The sequence below is a fragment of the Sinocyclocheilus rhinocerous genome, unplaced genomic scaffold (assembly GCF_001515625.1).
Source record: "Sinocyclocheilus rhinocerous isolate Xijiao unplaced genomic scaffold, SAMN03320098_v1.1 scaffold1283, whole genome shotgun sequence".
NCBI classification, from domain to species: domain Eukaryota; kingdom Metazoa; phylum Chordata; class Actinopteri; order Cypriniformes; family Cyprinidae; genus Sinocyclocheilus; species Sinocyclocheilus rhinocerous.
Window position 1 is genome coordinate 789396 of NW_015642522.1, and position 17672 is coordinate 807067.

Genomic DNA, 17672 nt, shown 5'->3' on the forward strand with positions numbered 1-17672 from the left:
ACAAAAAAACTTTATATATGTGTGTGTGTGTGCGTTTTTATTTTTTTTGGTAAAAAAAAGTAAGAACGACGTAAACGTCAATTCAGGCATCAGAACCATAACTTCGATTAACGTTTACCGTGCCGTTTTTCCCCTCAGGCCATCTGCGTAAAGGACATTTCTCCAAACCTACAGAGCTGTGAGCTGGTTCAGGACGGTTCAAGCACGTTTCGGTGCAAAGCAGACGTGTTTCTGTCGCTCGATTCGCTGGACTGCTTCACCCCCTGAGCGGAACCCGTCTCTCCCCCTCCCCGACCCAAAGTCTCTTCCATTTCAGGAGTATTTACAGCCAAGGCAGTGAAGCGCGCTGTTGACATTGAATGTTTACTTGATTTACACCAGGGATGTTCAGCGCTGCTCTTGAAGATATACTTTCCAGCAAAGTTTAGTTATGTACCAATAATAATAATTTTCATTTCGAGTGATATTATAAATCCATCCACCTTATTTCGCAGCAGCGAAAGTTCTGTGAATGTGCGAGAGATTCGATTCATTCGCTATAGGTAAACAGCGGGAACGGGAAGATTTTTATTATTTTTTTTAAAGGTGAAGTAAACAGTAAAACTATTTGCGCTACAAACCAGTATGTTTATAATTACGACACAGCATTAAAATAATATGATAATATAAGCAAGTTTGCAATATCAAGCAGCATAAGGAGCCGCTAAAAATAATCGGAAGTCTGGCACATTCAAGTTACATAATGGCCGCGCCCGCTCTTACATAAATTAAAAATAAGTTGGACAAGGTTTTGTGATGCACAAAAACCCCTTATTCTCCTTAAAATGAAATTTGGTAATCAAGACATAAAATGTACAGTAAAGAGATTGATTTTAGTTTAGTATCTAGCAAAGTGAAGTCAAACCGAATTCAAGTCACTTCTAGTGTGAACACACTTAGTTTTAGCTATATTTTGCAGGAAAATAGATCTTGGAGAGCAGTTCTGAGCACCCCTGGTTCACACGATATGAAGTTCGCTGCTTTAAATTTGTAAATGGAAAAATAGGAAATCCACAGAAACAAAACGGAGAGGTATTTTCTGTTCGATCCGTTCTTCTCTGCGCCCACCCGTCACCTTTACCTACTTCCAGATGTATTAAATGTTCATAAAAAGAGTTCACTGTTATGAGCAAAAACTTTCAAAGATGTTTTCTTTATTTTATTAAACTTGAAAGATATTATGTTCATTCTGTGTACGCTTGTGTTGTGCATTTGGGCTGGCGTGATTTGTTTCATACCATTCATTTTGTGAGAAACCAGCACAAAAAAGATCAAAAACATTAATGTTAGATTTTAATGATGTTTCTATCCACAGTGTTTTTTTTGCATTTACAAAAGAGTAACTTGAATTTACCACGAAAAGTGGCGCAACACAGCATTTAAATAGCAAAGATACATTTTATATCAACTAAATCTCACTAAATGAATAAATGGGTAAAGCAACATTATTTAAAATGTATTTACAACAAATTTGCTACAGGTATGATTATGCTTCATATAGATGTGTGTGTGTGTGCGTTTGGCTCACCTTGGTACAATAAAACCATTTCAGATTGAATCACCAAAACTCAACAACTATAAAAGTGCTGGATCACAAATAAGTCAAAAGCAAAAGATGATTCATAGCACAAAAAAACTCAAAAACAACACACTGGACCCTGACAGGGTGTTCAATCTCTGAATGGACTGTGTTGGGCAAAGATTTACACAAGGGGAAAAGGTTATTTTATAAGTGATGATTAACCATGGTAACGTACACACAGGAAGTGGGGGATGTCAGGTGGAAAATTATGGGATGCTTGGACGAGCAACTCGACCACTCAAAGGACAGCATAATTTACTCTTTAAATACATATTATACACCAAAGCATAATATGTGATTCGTATGGTTTGATTATTGCATTTTTATTAGATATTTTATATAAGCAAGAAAAAAACAAACTGGCATTTATTCAGTTATTGCTTCATGAAAAGTGTGCATTCTGATTAATATCAGAGCATCATATACAATAAATACCATCAGCATTGTGAAGGGCTCATCCGTGAGTCTTTATTGAGTTTTTAAAGGAGGAATGGTTCTCAGAGCAGAGACACGGCCTCCAGGTTCTCCTTGATGATGGTGTCCATGACGACCTGGAAAACTACCTGTACGTTAGAGGTGTCGGTCGCTGTGGTGAAGTGGTGGTAGATGAGTTTGCTGGGCGTCGTGTTGAGAGACACAAACATTGAGGCGATGAACCGGGCGGCAGCATCCACGTCACAGTCAGCTCCTGTGAACAAAAACACAGGGAGATGTTTGTGAAAGAAGTGTCTTTATTTGATACTGTAAAAATAGTTAAATATTATTACAGTTGAAAATAACTGTTTTCTATATTGAATATATTTTAAAATGTATTTATTTCTGTGATGCAAAGCTGAATTTTCAGCATCATTACTCCAGTCTTCAGTGTCTCCTGATCCTTCAGATATCATTTTAATATGCTGATTTGCTGCTCAAGAAACATTTCTTATTATTATCAGTGTTAAAAACAGTTTTTGCTGCTTAATATTTTGTGAAAACTGTGATACATTTTTGCTCAGCATTCTTTGATGAATAAAAAGTTCAAAAGAACAGCATTCATTTGAAACAGAAATCTTTTGTAACATTATAAATTCTTTTACGGTCACTTTTGATCAATTTAATGTGTTCATGCTGAATAAAAGTATTAATTTATATTAATTATATTACTATTTGGATATATAAAAGATTTATGTAAAAATATGCATTTGTATGAAAAAAAATTATTATAGGCTGTATCATAAGACACTATGAATGCATTACAATTAATGCATTATATATACACATCAGAGAAGGTGAAATATCAATATTTTCCTTTGCATGGGTGCAATAGTATTTTCTATATCGAATATTTAAGCTATAAATAAATGGTTTCAAAACATATAGCAACATGAATTTAGTTCAATAACCACTGGTTTGAAAAACAAAACAGGAGATTGCTTCAAAAACATATGAATTTATCAATGATGAACTATGCATTACCAGGAAACCCTGTACATCAGAGAGAAGACAGGCGAAGTGAAAGTAATTGAGGTGTTCCCCACAAAAAAAAAAAAAAAAAAGAGCGAAAAAAAATGAAGTGAGAGTCTATGAATATCTGACGAGATCTGCTCCAAACGGCAGGATTGATGAATGGGATCAATCTCTAAAGCTCCAACGCTAAATTGACATTTGCATGATGCATGCATTTCTGGGTCTGTCTGAATTAACAGGTGAAATGTAGTTGTGAAAAGGTTTTATTGTAATCTTCTATCTGAAGGGGGATTAACTTTGTCATATGCAAGTGTCAGGGAGGGAGCGGGAGGAGGGGAGAGAAGACAATATCATGTGAGAAATTTCCAGCCTTGTCTGTCTTGACCTTTTCTCCCTGAGGTAAAAACTACGGGATCCATTCCAGCTGATTAAGCGGCCAAACTACAAACTCAAGCCGACACGGTGGATTCAGTCTTAATGGAAGGACAGTGCTAAAGGATGTCTGAAAGCAGTAGAAAAAGAAAGAAAGAAAGAACGAACAAGACTAAAAGACTATGACTACAAACAACCAAAATAATGAGATGGCATATAAATGAATGAAACAAACAGGAGAGAAAAGAACAGAAAATGAAAAAAGCAAATGAACAATAACAAAAAGAACAAAATAAAAATTGACAAATAAATGAAAAATCAACAAAAAAGAAAAGGAGAACTAACAGAAGGAAATCAAACAAGTGACTAAAAGAAAAAAAATCAACAAAAAAGAATGAACAAACATGAATAAGTTGGAAAACAAAATAGAATAGATGGAAAAATTAAATGACTTAAATAAAAAAAAAGAAGTGAAAAAACAAACAAAATATGAGTAAAGGACAGAACAAACGAAGAGCAAAAAGAGTATAAATATATAATAAATGAAAAAAGAGAAAAACTAAATGAATAAAGCAGAGAACAAACAAACAAATAAAAAAGAAGAAAAACAAACATATAAACAGAAGAAAAGCAAGAACAAGCTGGGAAAAGAAAAAAAAGATCAAGAATGAAAAAAACAACACTAGAACAAAGGAATAAAAGAAAGAACAAATGAAAGCAAATGAACAAACAAATGAATAAAATGGAGAAAACAACTGAAACCAACAAACAAAAGAACAGAGAGAATGAACAATGAAAGAGAATAAACAAACAAATGAACAAAACAAAGAGTGAAAAAACAAGAACAAACAAACGACAGACTGAACTAAAAAGAAAAAGACAAATGACTAAAAAGAATGAACAAACAATTAATGAAAGAATAAATTGGAAAAACAAAATGAACAAACAAAAGAAAATGAAACAAACTCAATAAACAAAAGAACAAAGGAATGGAAGAAAGAACAAACAAAAGCAAAAGAACAAATGAATGAAAAAAGAACAAAGAACAGAAAAGAGAACAAAAATGACAAAGAATTAATAAACCAAACAAATGTTTAAAATGGATGTCTAAAAGCATGAGAACAAACGAAAGAACAAAAGAAAAAAAGCATACAAATGAAACAAACAACTAAATCAAAGTGAACAACACAAATAAAGAAAGAATGAATATTATTTAGGAGCAGTAGAAGAAATGCTTGCCAACTGAAGTAAATAATACACTTTCTTTCAAGAGTCTGCAGAGAAAGTAAACATGATTCATGTGTAATCACAGATCCGTCTCTCACCTCTGAACTGGGGAAGGTAATGCCGCAGATGACGCTCGGAGTGGAGAATCTTCTCTTGGAAAAGATCAATCTTGTTCATGAATAATATCTGCAAAACAAAAAGAGACACTTGCATGCCACGCTGTATTGAGACGGACAAAACCCATCGATCAGTCGCTCTGTAAAATCAATCATTTAGGACAAGAACTGATTAGTCCAATACAACAGCTATAGAAAGTCTTCAAAGTGAAAGTTTTATGTGGTTATAATGACCAGCTTGACAAAAAGAGATTATAAAAGGAATAGTTCAACCAAAAATGTATTCACCCTCAGGTCATTCAAGATGCAGATGAGTTTTTTTCTTCATCAGAACAGATTTGGAGAAATATATCACTTGTTCACCAATTAATCCTCTGCAGTGAATGGGTGCCACGAGTCCAAACTCTCATTCTGACGGCACCCATTCACTGTAGAGGATCCATTGGTGAGCAAGTGATGTAATGCTACATTTCTCCAAATCTGATGAAGAAACAAACTCATCTACATCCTGGATGGCCTGAGGGTGAATACATTTTCAGCAAATGTTAATTTTTGGATGAACTCGGGTGCACTTTTCCTTTTATATTCCTCAGTGTCCACAAAAGATGACAGAAAAAGAAAAAAAACGTTGAGTTCGGCTCAGTATAATGGCTTAATTAACGACTTAGTCCAGTGATGATTTTGCTCAGCGTTTCAAAACAACACAGTATGACTAACGTGGCTATAAAATGCATCTTAACAAGGGCAGTTAGCGCACCTCATTACACGGAAAGAGGTTTACGGAGGGCGTACGATAAATAGACAGACAACAAGCGGACCACCGTCACCCACGCGGACAACCTAAATTATGCCTGCTAGCTTAATTAGCAAACGACATGGGCAATTATAACACAGTCTGGGCTAACTGACGACGTGGGCTGTAATTACGAGGGAAGATGGTAAGTCTGGAGGCGAGGTTACCAAAGCAAGCTACGGTAATCGGTGAAATCATTGAAGAAGTTCAGACGAATGAAACCACGAAGAGTGCTAAACAAGCGACAGACTCTTTCATCAGGTGATCGCAAAACCGATTGTTCGCAAAAAAACGATCAAGTCGTAAAACGAAAAAGGTCCAGAACTTGAGAAGAACTCACTGACACAGTTCAAACCGGTGACGTAAAGTTACCGTCAATGTAAAAAGACTTTGGTAACATAGCGTATTTTAGAGTGAAACTAGTGACAACTAGCCTGTATATATATATGAGAGGATGGAGGGGAGGGGCTTAAAATGAGAGTACTAGATGATGTCAGCAGAAACAGAAAGTCATTTCAGAGGCAGATTATCATCACGAAAGATTACGGTTTATTATTATTATTTTTTTACAAAGACAAATGTGAAAGTTTAAAATGAAATCTGAAGCGTAAAAACTAGAACGTTAAAGCGCTAAAATCATCGCAAACTTTAGTGGCGGAGCTAAAAGGCCTGTCGATATAAGCAGAAAATAATAAGCCAAAAATAAACACCTGATAACATTTGATGTTGTAGAACTGGTTGAAAACTAATATACCGTATTGACCCGAATATAAGACGATGTTTTTTTCTTGGAAATACATCAAATAAAATAAACTAAAATAAAAAAATATGTTGCAAAGGCACTTATGCTTGTGTGCTGAAATGAACTGTTTTTTTGTTTGTTTTTTGGTCACATATGTTGCCTGTTTTGCGTTGTCTCTTGATTGACGACACTGACCTCCTCTCGAGCTAATGGGACGATGAGATTGGGTGAGTTCTCTCTGTTAATTGAGCCGTTTCTTACCATAGAAGTACTTCTGAAGAAGACGTTATTGCAGATTGACGAGAACAGCTTGAGACTCTCCTGAAGTCGATTCTAAACAAGAGCACAAAATGAAAAACAAGAGCTGTCATTCCCACCAGATCCCATGATGCTCTTGTGATGTCATATAAGACAGGAGTCGGAAAAGCTGAGGTCAGTGCATGTGAACAATCTGTGTGTTGTATTAACATTCAGATAAATAGAATGATTTTGTTTGTTGTTACAAAATTTTGTTTTATAATGTTACATTAATACATTAAATACTGTCAAATGTTAAAACTAAATGTTATTTTCAACATTAACACATTTCTCCAAAAAAAGTCACACTGGGCCAAAATTGCATTGTTGAGAGAGAAAAGTTGCATTGGTGTACACGCACAAATTTTATTATTACATTCAGAAATAATGTAAAATACCGATATACAGTGGGTACGGAAAGTATTCAGACCCCCTTAAATTTAAAAGTTCCCCTCACTCAACAACAAATACTTAAAAATAGTTACAGAATAGGACAGAACAAGAATGAAGAAGTATTAAATAAACATACATTTTAGTTGCATTGATTATAAACAACATTTTTTATAAACGCCAACAGCTTTCTCGCTCGCCACAAATATTAATGTTAAATGCGTTTCTGCTCTTGACTGTAACTGCATTAAAAAAGTGACTTATATTCCGGAAAATGTGGTAATGACACTTATTTTTGGCGTTACTAAATTTAAGTTTTATAATATTACAGTAGAAAATGAAATGTCAAATATTCAATAAAATGTTACTTAAGCATTAATAAGCATTTGTTACTATACACGTTACTAAGCATTAATGACGACTTATTTTGTTTCAAATTTTTTTAATGTATATATATATATGATATTACATTAGCACTTTAAACAAATACTGTAAATTATTCAAATTAGGTGACATTTCAGCATTAAAACTGATGCCTATTTTTGCGCTACTAAATTTTACATTTAAGTTATATTAACTGAATTATGAAAAATAATACAATGAAATATCTTCCAAAAGCATAACTGTAAATGTAATATATTTATAACGATGCTTTACATGTTGCTAGTTAAAAATAGATAAATATAGCTTTTTACAATAAATTAATAAATAACAGATTAATTTTTGTTGATTAAACTATTCTTACGGTGCCAATTTTGTATGGTACATAATTAATTTTTTAATACTGGCAACTTTTAACATCCAAAAATTCCACACATTTAATGACATTTTAGTTGTTTATGGTGTTTTCTCACCATAGATGGATCTTCTACTAGCGTCATGTCGTATCCACTCAGAGACACGACGAACAGCACGGCCCTTACATCTTCAAAACAGCTGATCCACTTCCTCCTCTCCGTCCTCTGGCCTCCAACGTCATACATTCTGCAGAGAGAAAGAGACAAAATGTCCTAAACGGAAAAGAAACACCTCAATGTGACCCCAAAACACATTAGAGTCAACACAACACCAATTAACCTTGAGTACATCAAGTTACAAAAGTACAATGGATTTTGAACATGACTTTTACAAACAGCGTCACATTTGTTATGCTAATATGCTGCTAACTAGCGACACACAGCCGTACATGTGAAAACCAGACCAAGGGGCTCTTGATGTAATCAAACGAGCTTCTCAAATTAACAATCTCCGCCAAATTCCCCATAATTGTGTTTTAGATCACGACACTAAAAGAGTTAGCTTGTTAGCTAGTAGTTAGCAAAGAGGCGTCAAAACCAAATAAAATCTCAAAACATGACGTTTCATTACAGGTTTCTCCTCTTCACGTCTGTTTTTGAGACAACTAAAAAGAGCGGGAAAATGGAGTGTTTGTTCTCAAAAGAGCGTTTCTTGTCTCCTAAACAGAGAAGGCCATGAACAAACAGTAAACGTCTCTCTCTCTCTCTCTCTCACACATTTATTTTCCATCTTCCACTTCATCCTGCGCCGTCTCTTCACTATATTTGTGGGAAAGATTCCCCCACACGTCTGAAATGAAAACTATCAATACTCACACTTCAAACATGATGGAAAAATAAATCTATATGTGCCTTATGGGACACTAATACATGAGGGTTTCCCATAAAAATTAGACAAATGAATTGAATCATAAACATTGCTGATGCTGACACTACAATATTAACTGCTACATTACTTTTTGTATACAACAAACTGCAGGCAAAAATATAATGTTTAACAGTTTTTTTTAATCTGTGACCATTTTAATTAAAAATACAAAGCATACCTGATTTTACTAAAATATGGAACACATTAAGAAAATTTATTATATTTATACTAGTGCTGTCAAACGATTAATCGTGATTAATCGCATCCAAAATAAAAGCTTTTGTTTACACAGTATGTGTGTATGTACTATGTATATTTATTATATATATAAAAATACACACCTATGCATTTATATATTTAAGAAAAATATGTTACGTTTATATATTAAATATATTTATATATAATAGAAATTATATGAATAAAGATATACATGTATATACATGTAAATATTTTCAAAATATATGCTGTATGTGTGTTTATATATAATAGAAATTATATGAATATAAAGATATACACGTATAAATATATGCTGTATGTGTGTGTATTTATATATACATAATAAATATACAGTACACACAGATATATTATGTAAATAACTTTTATTTAGAATGCGATTAATCGTTTGACAGCACTAATTTATACATACTCACATTTAATTTACATGTATACTGCACACTCAGAATCCATTATAATTTAAATATCTATATTCAAATTGATATTATTTTTACTATTTATTCAGTATTTAAATTTATATATTCAGATTTAAAACTATACATATTTAGAATTTACTTGCATATGTTTAGATTCATATATAAATGTTTTATAATTATATAAAATCAAGGAATATATTTATTAATTTGAATATTTATAACTCCTGAATATACTATAATTGTTAAATGATTTAAAAGTAATCCAAATCTATAAATGTAGCAATGAATTTTACTTAAATTAGTGAATTGAAATATATCTAAATAGTTATGTAATGAATAAATAGTTGTAAATCTGAATATAAAAATGTTTCTATATTGTATTTTATTGGCTATTCAGCTGCAACAGGAAATTTAAACAAGAAAACAAAAAAAAGTGTATTTTCATGTTCTTTCTTGTCGGTCACGTCTTTTCCAACAGCACAAAGGTTTAATAATGGCTTTGTTTAATTATGGGATGATCTGATGTGGCCACAATCACAGCAGACAAGGTGAGAATCGTGCGGTGTTAAACACACTGATCAAACGCAAGTCACTTCACTGATCATTACACTGCTAATTATGGCTCAGAGGTCAAGGGTGACCCGGAGCCACCTGATATTTAGATTTCAGCTTTTGTGGCTGGTTGGAAGATTTCATTAGACTTGTGTGACAAAAACAGTCACATCACTTCCTGACCAACAAACCTATAACAACCATATTGTTCCTATTCATGTCCAATTAAAAATTAGCTATGCAATAATTATTGCATATAATAATCATTGGAAGAAAATGCTTTTTAATGTAATGCATTTAGCTTGTCAACCATAAAAGAGTAATTTAAGTTATTCGCAAATAAGAAAATTTGGAATAAAGCATAAAGATTGAAAACTTGCAAAACCATTATCAAAAAGTGCAAAACCATTATCAAAAATGATTAATAAAAATTACTATGGTGTTATATTTACATATGGACAAACGATGTTTCTGTCTTTTTAGATAACTAGCAAATGAAATTAATACAAATTTAGCAATAAAAAATATAAAATAAAAATGAATGAAGCATGTACAAAAAATCATAAAAGTGCAAAAATACATAAACAGGCATAAAATGCATAAATTATGCATAAAGTATGCATAAAATGCATAAATAAACAAATAATTAAAGAAACATTACTCTTTTACTGTTGATAAGTTAAATGCAAGTTATTTGGAATTAGTAAAATTAGGGGCAAAAATGAATACTGCAATTACGATTTAAAACGGTACTATAACATTTACATATGGCCATAAGAAACAGCATTTTATTGTCTATAGATAAATATAGTAAATAAAATTAATGCAGCAATAAAACAAAAATAAAAACATGAATGAATAAAAGCATTAATAAACCCATACATGCATAAAAATGCATAAATAAAATAAATATGCATAAACAATTAAATAAATACACAAATGCAAAAATAAATAAACTTTCGATGTAAAAAATGATTTATGGAGTATAAGGCAAAGAAACTGAAATGCAGCTATGGGTGTTTATATCAAACGTGAGAACGTGTGAATCCAGTGATATGATAAAGATCTTGAGGTTTCGGCGAGGGATGCGTGTGAAGTGCTGCGATAAGGACGTGCAGTCGAGCGTGCAGAAGATTGACAGTAAGTTATTCCACACCGAATTAATTCACTTTAGAGTTCAAGAGGAACTAAACAGATTTCATATAACAATTACTCCACATAACATCAGCTTTCATAGAGTTCACAGCTAATAACGAACGCAAAGTCATTGCGGAGCCCCTTAATTCTCTTACTTCCACTCTGATTTCAGGGTTTATGGGATTTTTTTGCTCATATTTATACTCTATAGGACAATTTAACCTAAAAACCCAACAAAGAGAACAGAATAACAATTTCTCCTCAGATGGAAAAACAAAAAAGATGTTTTTGAAGACTAAACTGTAAAGACCACTAAATGGATGGGTGTTCAACTGGGTGTTTCAAACATACATACATCCCACAACCAATTTTTAAGTCATCTTGTTTTGATTTTATGACGTTGTAGAAGCACTTTTATTAAAAACTGTCATGAAAGCCATGGAAAATTTAGATTTAGCATTATGCAAAGTATAGTGCAATATAAATGTTATTGCAGAAGCCCTCAGCTGAAGCCAATAAATTAGCCAACTCTCAGGGCAGAATGAGCCCAAGAAGAAGCGAACGTAAAAGTATAGACAAAGACAGTTGCTTTCCACCAAATGCCAAAACACTCATCTTTTCCATGCCATATCAAACAGTCTATGGCATCTCATAGCTGTAAATGTCTCCATTAACATTCAAATGGCTGGTAAAAGCTGCCAAGCAGAAAATTACTCACATTTCCCATGAAACCTTCCAAACGTTTTATTGGTTGTCTAATGTCTGCGCAAAATTGAACTTGAGAGGACAATGAACATGCATGAGACTTTTTCATTCCGACATTTTGAGGATCAAAAGTCATTGTGACTGTGACTGAAGCAAACAGTGGGGATTTATGAGTAAACTGTGCATAAAGCAGCGTTAACGAAAACTAAAACCATAAAAAAATGTCATACTTGACATAAAATAAACATCTAGATGACAAGGTAACATTCCTAATTTTTATTTAGATTTAGTTTAAGTACAACTAAAACTAGTTTTAACAACTTAAACTGAATAAACTAAAACTTAAATATACAAAAGAATTTAATTTAAAATTAAAAACTATATAGACACTTTAAAATACAAAACTACTACATATTACAAAAAACAACAAAATTACAACAAAATTTTTTAAAAATGAAAACAGAATACATAAAAATAAAATCTATGAAAGTATATCAATGATACTAAAATAACACTGGTTCAAACTAAACAAATGATTAGCATATCCCTTTAAAAGTTGTTTGTCGAAATATTTGAGTTGGAACTCGAGACAAGACGCCATAGCGAACCAAAAAAAAAAAACTCATTAGACAAATTCAAAACAAGTCTTGCATCCAAATCAAAGCTGAACGTGTGCTCAATGCTGATAATGCCAGTTAGGATATTGACGAATGGAGCGATGCGTAAGAACTTCATGCAAGGTGACGTTTCATAAGATAGTGAGAGATGGAGGATGCTGACATGGTCAATATCATGAAAACATGAAGCTACGAGAAGGAAAACCCCTCAATTTGCTATTTTAGCTACTTTTAAACAAACTCCAACTGAAAACAACAGAAAAAGCTTTTATGTTTGATAATTCACAGTCACAGACAACTTTTTGTAAGAACAATTAGAACAAACTGACAATAAAGAGACCGTTTACCTGAAGACCAGGTGCTTGACTTTGAACTGTGTCTCAATCACTCCTGTGGTTCTCAGTCGGACTCTTAAAATGTCCGTTTCTGTCGGCATGTAATCAGGGGCGATGATCCTGCCCATGTTCTCAAAAAAACTGGGAACAGAGAGACATAGACAAAGTAACAACAAAATTTATGACAAAAAATGACAGTAATGACACATTCTATCATTCTATCTGGAATCCCTTTTCCAGCAAAATTAACCTGGTTCTTGGCCAGAAGATCTGCGAACAAATCTCATAAGCCGATAATTATTGTCACGCCATTGCCGATAAACAATACATGGCCGATATAAAAATCCTTTACTGTATCACCAAAATTAGTGTTACTTTAATACTATTTATATTAATATATTGTGAATTTTCTTTTTATTTTAATGTTTTCAGTTTTTTTTATATTAATTTGTTAATTTAGTTTATGGTATTGTAATTTTGCTAAGTGCAGGTCAATTTTTTAAATAGATTTAATAGATTTTTAATATATAATTTTTTTTTTTCAGTTTTAGTTACTTTAGTATTTCATTCAATTTAAGCTCATTTCAGTTAGTTGTGAAAGCAACATTTCTAAATTTAAGTTTTTCATACAATATTTATATTTTATTACATTTAAGCTTTATTTTATTTTCTGGCAACCAATTTTAAAAAGTTTTAGCTTTAGTCTTAGCAATAACAATGCTGGTCTCAATAAATTAAAAATAAATGAATAAAAACTAAAAAAACATTTTTTAAATAAATCCTACAAGTGAATTTAGGCATCACAGTATTAAAATGTACAGCAAAAAAAAAAAAAAAAAAATCACTTTTTTTTTTAAAGAATTAAAGTGAATGTTAGATGACAGCAAATGGTATCAACATGTAAAAACAGGAGAAATAAATTAAATATCCAACAAACATACACAACCTAAAAAAAAACACTATAATATCGGTTGATAATTGGTATGGTACCGATATCTTGTGTTTCAACCTAGTTTGTTTTGTGTTAGTGGCACCAGACTTATTTCTTGCAGCATTGAAACCTTAAATGGCAGACATTATCCTCCCCTTAGCAGTTCCTAGTTTGATACCAGCAGGTTTTAGGTTTTAACTCCAGCAACCTGTCAGTAAAAAAGTGGCTTGGGAGCAAACGCGGCTCCTCACCTCTTATAATCAGGTCTCTGTGGGAAAAACCCTCTCCTTAAGGGCCTTCTCTCATTGTCTAGGTAAGCAGCTTTACCTCTGACTGCAGTAAGGGTCTGTGGCAGCGATAAGACCGGCCCGGGGGAAACACGCGCTGTATGCTAATTACCAGCATGAATATAAACACAGCATGATACAGTATAAGCAAATCTGTGGGGGGATTTCTGTATGCGATGCGCTAAAGAGAGGGATTATCCGGGAGCGCGCGCTACGTAGCGATACACACATCTCACAGGAGGTCGCAAACACCCTGGAGAGAGAATTAGACAAACACACACTTTTGAAGCAATAACTGTGCCATAGTTTTTGATTAAGAGTATTTGAGGCATCTTTTTCTGTGTTGATAAGACGAGTTTGTCATTCTATTCATGCGAACAGAACAAAGACCAGGTCGTACTAAATGCTAATACGTCAGAGATTGACGTACACACTGTTGCATACTGAAATGTACGTGTTGCATTCGCACTGCTCCTGCAAGGCACGCTATAGCATCATTAGCATAAATTGTTTTATGTCAGTTCCTGTCATTTTAGTATTTAGCATCACAGCTTCAATGCAGTTAACTATTAGCAGAGTACAAACAAAAAGTGCTTTGAACTACTTTAAATTATGATAGATTATAGCTAGCAAGAGTGGCTAACTAGTTAAAAAAAAAAAAAAAAAGAGTACTAGCTTAAATGACAAATAGCTTATGGCTAGCAAGTTGAAGTTTAGCTAGCCAGCTATTGACCAAGTTCATATTTTCAATTCAATTCAGCTCACGTGAACTACTTTTTGGTAGTATCTTGTACTTGAGTTGCTAACTACTTTTTGAAAGAACTTAAATAATTAAGTTATAGTTTCAAATGTAGTTTATCTAACATGGCTAATGTCACGCTAAAGCAGTGGTTTAAAGAGAATCTTGCTAAGTAAGCTAATGTTAAACGTTCATCCTTTAGTTAGCTATTGACCAAGTTCATGTTTTAAACTAAATTTAGCTTAAGTGAACTACTTTTTGTTAGTCTATTGTAGAGTGGCTAACTACTTTTTGAAAAGAGCTTAAATGGCAATTAGATTTATAGCTAACAAAGTTAAAGTTAGCTAAACTTTCATCCTTTAGCTATTAACTAGGTTCATGTTTTTAACTAAATTTAGCTTATGTGAACTACTTTTTGTAAGTAGCTTGTAGAAAAAAGAGCTTACATGACAATTAGCTTATAGGTAGCAAGTTTCAGTGTTGTTTACCTAACACGGCTAATGTCATGTTAACGAACTGGTTTGAGAAGAATCTTGATGAATAACTTAAAGTTAGCTAAAATGTCACCCTTTTATAGCTAGCTATTAACCATGTTCATGTTTTCAACTAAATTTAGCTTAAGTTAGCTACTTTTTGTTAGTAGCTTTTAGAGCGGCTAACTACATTTTCCAAGCGAACAAGTTTGACTACAGTTTATGTAACTTTCTCAGCGAAATTTGCACCACCATGACATTAGCAATGTTGCAGAAACTACTTTAGCTTGTAGCTTAAACTAAAGTTTCACTCATCATTCAAAATAGCCAGTTAACTATCTTATTGCTAGCTAGCTGAATAACACATGGTGTAATGGCAGATATTTTAAGAAAATGATTTCGCATAAGTGAGTACTAAAACCCACACGCTGCATTCTCATATTCGCAACTCTAGCATAAACTGACAGAGTTGACAAACGTATATATCGTTAAATCAATGGTGTTATTAATCTGTTTAGTTGCTTGTTGACTTACTTAGCAGGGTTGTCTTCAGGCAGTTGAATCACCATAACAGCAGATGGCAACATTTTAAATTTTCATTTCATTTTTGTTATATTTTATTTCGGCTTTATTTCAATTTATAAAAAACATTTTATAATAATTTTAGCTTTAGTTAATGACAATACCACTGTCGAGTACTATGTTTTTTTACTACCATAGTGAATTAAGAACACACTCTGTGTAGTGTTTCTGGTTTTAATGACAGATAAACAGACACACAAACACACAATATCACACTCCAACCTCAGTGCCAATGCGATTCCTTGGCATTCGAGCCGAGTCTGATCTTGTAAACCCCCTGGGCGGCACGACAGCGAGCACCTCGGGCCTGAGCAGAGACTGTGAGTGAACAAGTGTGAGGTGTGTTTCTTTAAATGCGTCAGGGTGTATAAAACAGACATGCCGTTACGTGCATCTGGATGCAACATTCACTCGCTGCTGGCCTTCAATTCCCAGTGGGACACAAAGGCCCTGTCGCTGTGGATCTGTCTCACTCTCTAACGCGCTTCTAGGGAAAGGCAAGGGCTAACTTTACCATCTCTAGACTCCAGAAGTAGTCTTTTTTTATTTAGTCCCTACAAGAAAAAAAAACAGCTAAATTAGTTTCTGATGGTTTTTAACTGGTCTAAGCGGATCATTAAAGGATTAGTTCACCCAAAAATTTAAATTTGCTTAAAATGTACTCACCCTCAGGCCATCCAAGTTGTAGATTAGTTTGTTTCTTCATCAGAACAGATTTGGAGAAATTTAGCATTACCTCGCTTGCTCACCAAGGGATCCTCTGCAGTGAATGGGTGCCGTCAGAACGAGAGTACAAACAACTGATAAAACATCACACAAGTAATCCACATGACTCCAGTCCATCAATTAATGTCTTGTGAAGCGAAAACGTGCATGTTTGTAAGAAAAAAATCCATCATTAAGATATTTTAACTTTACAACCGTCACTTCTGATGAGTCCATAATCCGTAAAAACACTTCCTCCAGTGAGAAAAATATGCACAGATCAAGTGAAAATAGTCTAAAACTATTCTAAACAAATATGCCGGTGGATTTTGACAACAGGACAACAGAGGATGGGCTTTTCATTAGAAGAAACGTTATTATGAAGAGACTTGTGTCCAGAAATGCATTAATGATATATTTGTTTCTTACAAACATGGAGCTTTTCACTTCTCAAGACGTTAATTGATGGACTGGAGTGGTGTGGATTATTGAGATGTTTTTATCAGCTGTTTGGACTCTCATTCTGACGGCACCCATTCACTGCAGAGGATCCATTGGTGAGCAAGTGATATAACGCTAATTTTCTCCAAGTCTTTTTCAATGGAGAAACAAACTCATCTACATCTTGGATGACCTGAGGGTGAGTAATTTTCAGCAAATTTTCATTTTTGGGTGAACTCTTCCTTTGAGGTTATTAAGAGATCATTTTGTAGTCTGCCAATCTCACTTTATGCTGTATGGAAAAGAGCAGCGTGAAATCTCTTCATTCAAAATCTCTTCTTTTGCGTCCTACCGAAGAAAATCATCTTTAGGGTCATTTTTAGATGATCTATTCCTTTCAAAAGCTGGTTTGAACTGGTTTCTCCATCAGCGTGACATTTTGAAGCAGTTTTAGCATTTAAAAAACCTCTCCTGGAGTTTTGTAGATATACTTTAACTCTCGGATTGATTTGACACCACTTTGACCTCTCACCAAACATCCTTCTCTATGAAGTATCTTTTCTCCTCACTCCATTTCTGATCTATTTTTCCACACAATTGAATTTCGTGAAATGACGCCGGTCAGGGTTCTAGGGTTGTGGTTTTTGTGGAGAATTTAGAATAGCGAGGGAGGGCAAATGAGAATGGATGAAAGGCGAAATGAAAAGAGATTTCACAAGATGCAGGCAGGATATGAACAGGTGAGGAGCTGCGACCTGGCCTGCAAAGACGATGGAAATGCCCTCTGATAAATCTGACCTTTAACAAGAGAATATGTGTGTTTCTTTGTGTGTGTGTGTGTGTGTG

The 17672-nt window shown here is 33.6% G+C and overlaps 1 protein-coding gene across 1 annotated transcript in view; it reads right to left on the reverse strand.

The window, feature by feature from the left end:
- Positions 1–1258: 1258 nt before the first annotated feature.
- Positions 1259–17672, reverse strand: part of LOC107756032 (guanine nucleotide-binding protein G(o) subunit alpha-like) — a 40233-nt gene continuing 23819 nt past the window's right edge. The window contains exons 5-9 of the mRNA XM_016573007.1: positions 12681–12809; positions 7862–7991; positions 6582–6653; positions 4768–4855; positions 1259–2309 (exon numbers count right to left, since the gene is read on the reverse strand). Of these exons, the coding sequence (XP_016428493.1) occupies positions 2119–2309; positions 4768–4855; positions 6582–6653; positions 7862–7991; positions 12681–12809 (610 nt within the window). The 3' untranslated portion in view covers positions 1259–2118. The remainder of the gene's footprint in view (positions 2310–4767; positions 4856–6581; positions 6654–7861; positions 7992–12680; positions 12810–17672) is intronic.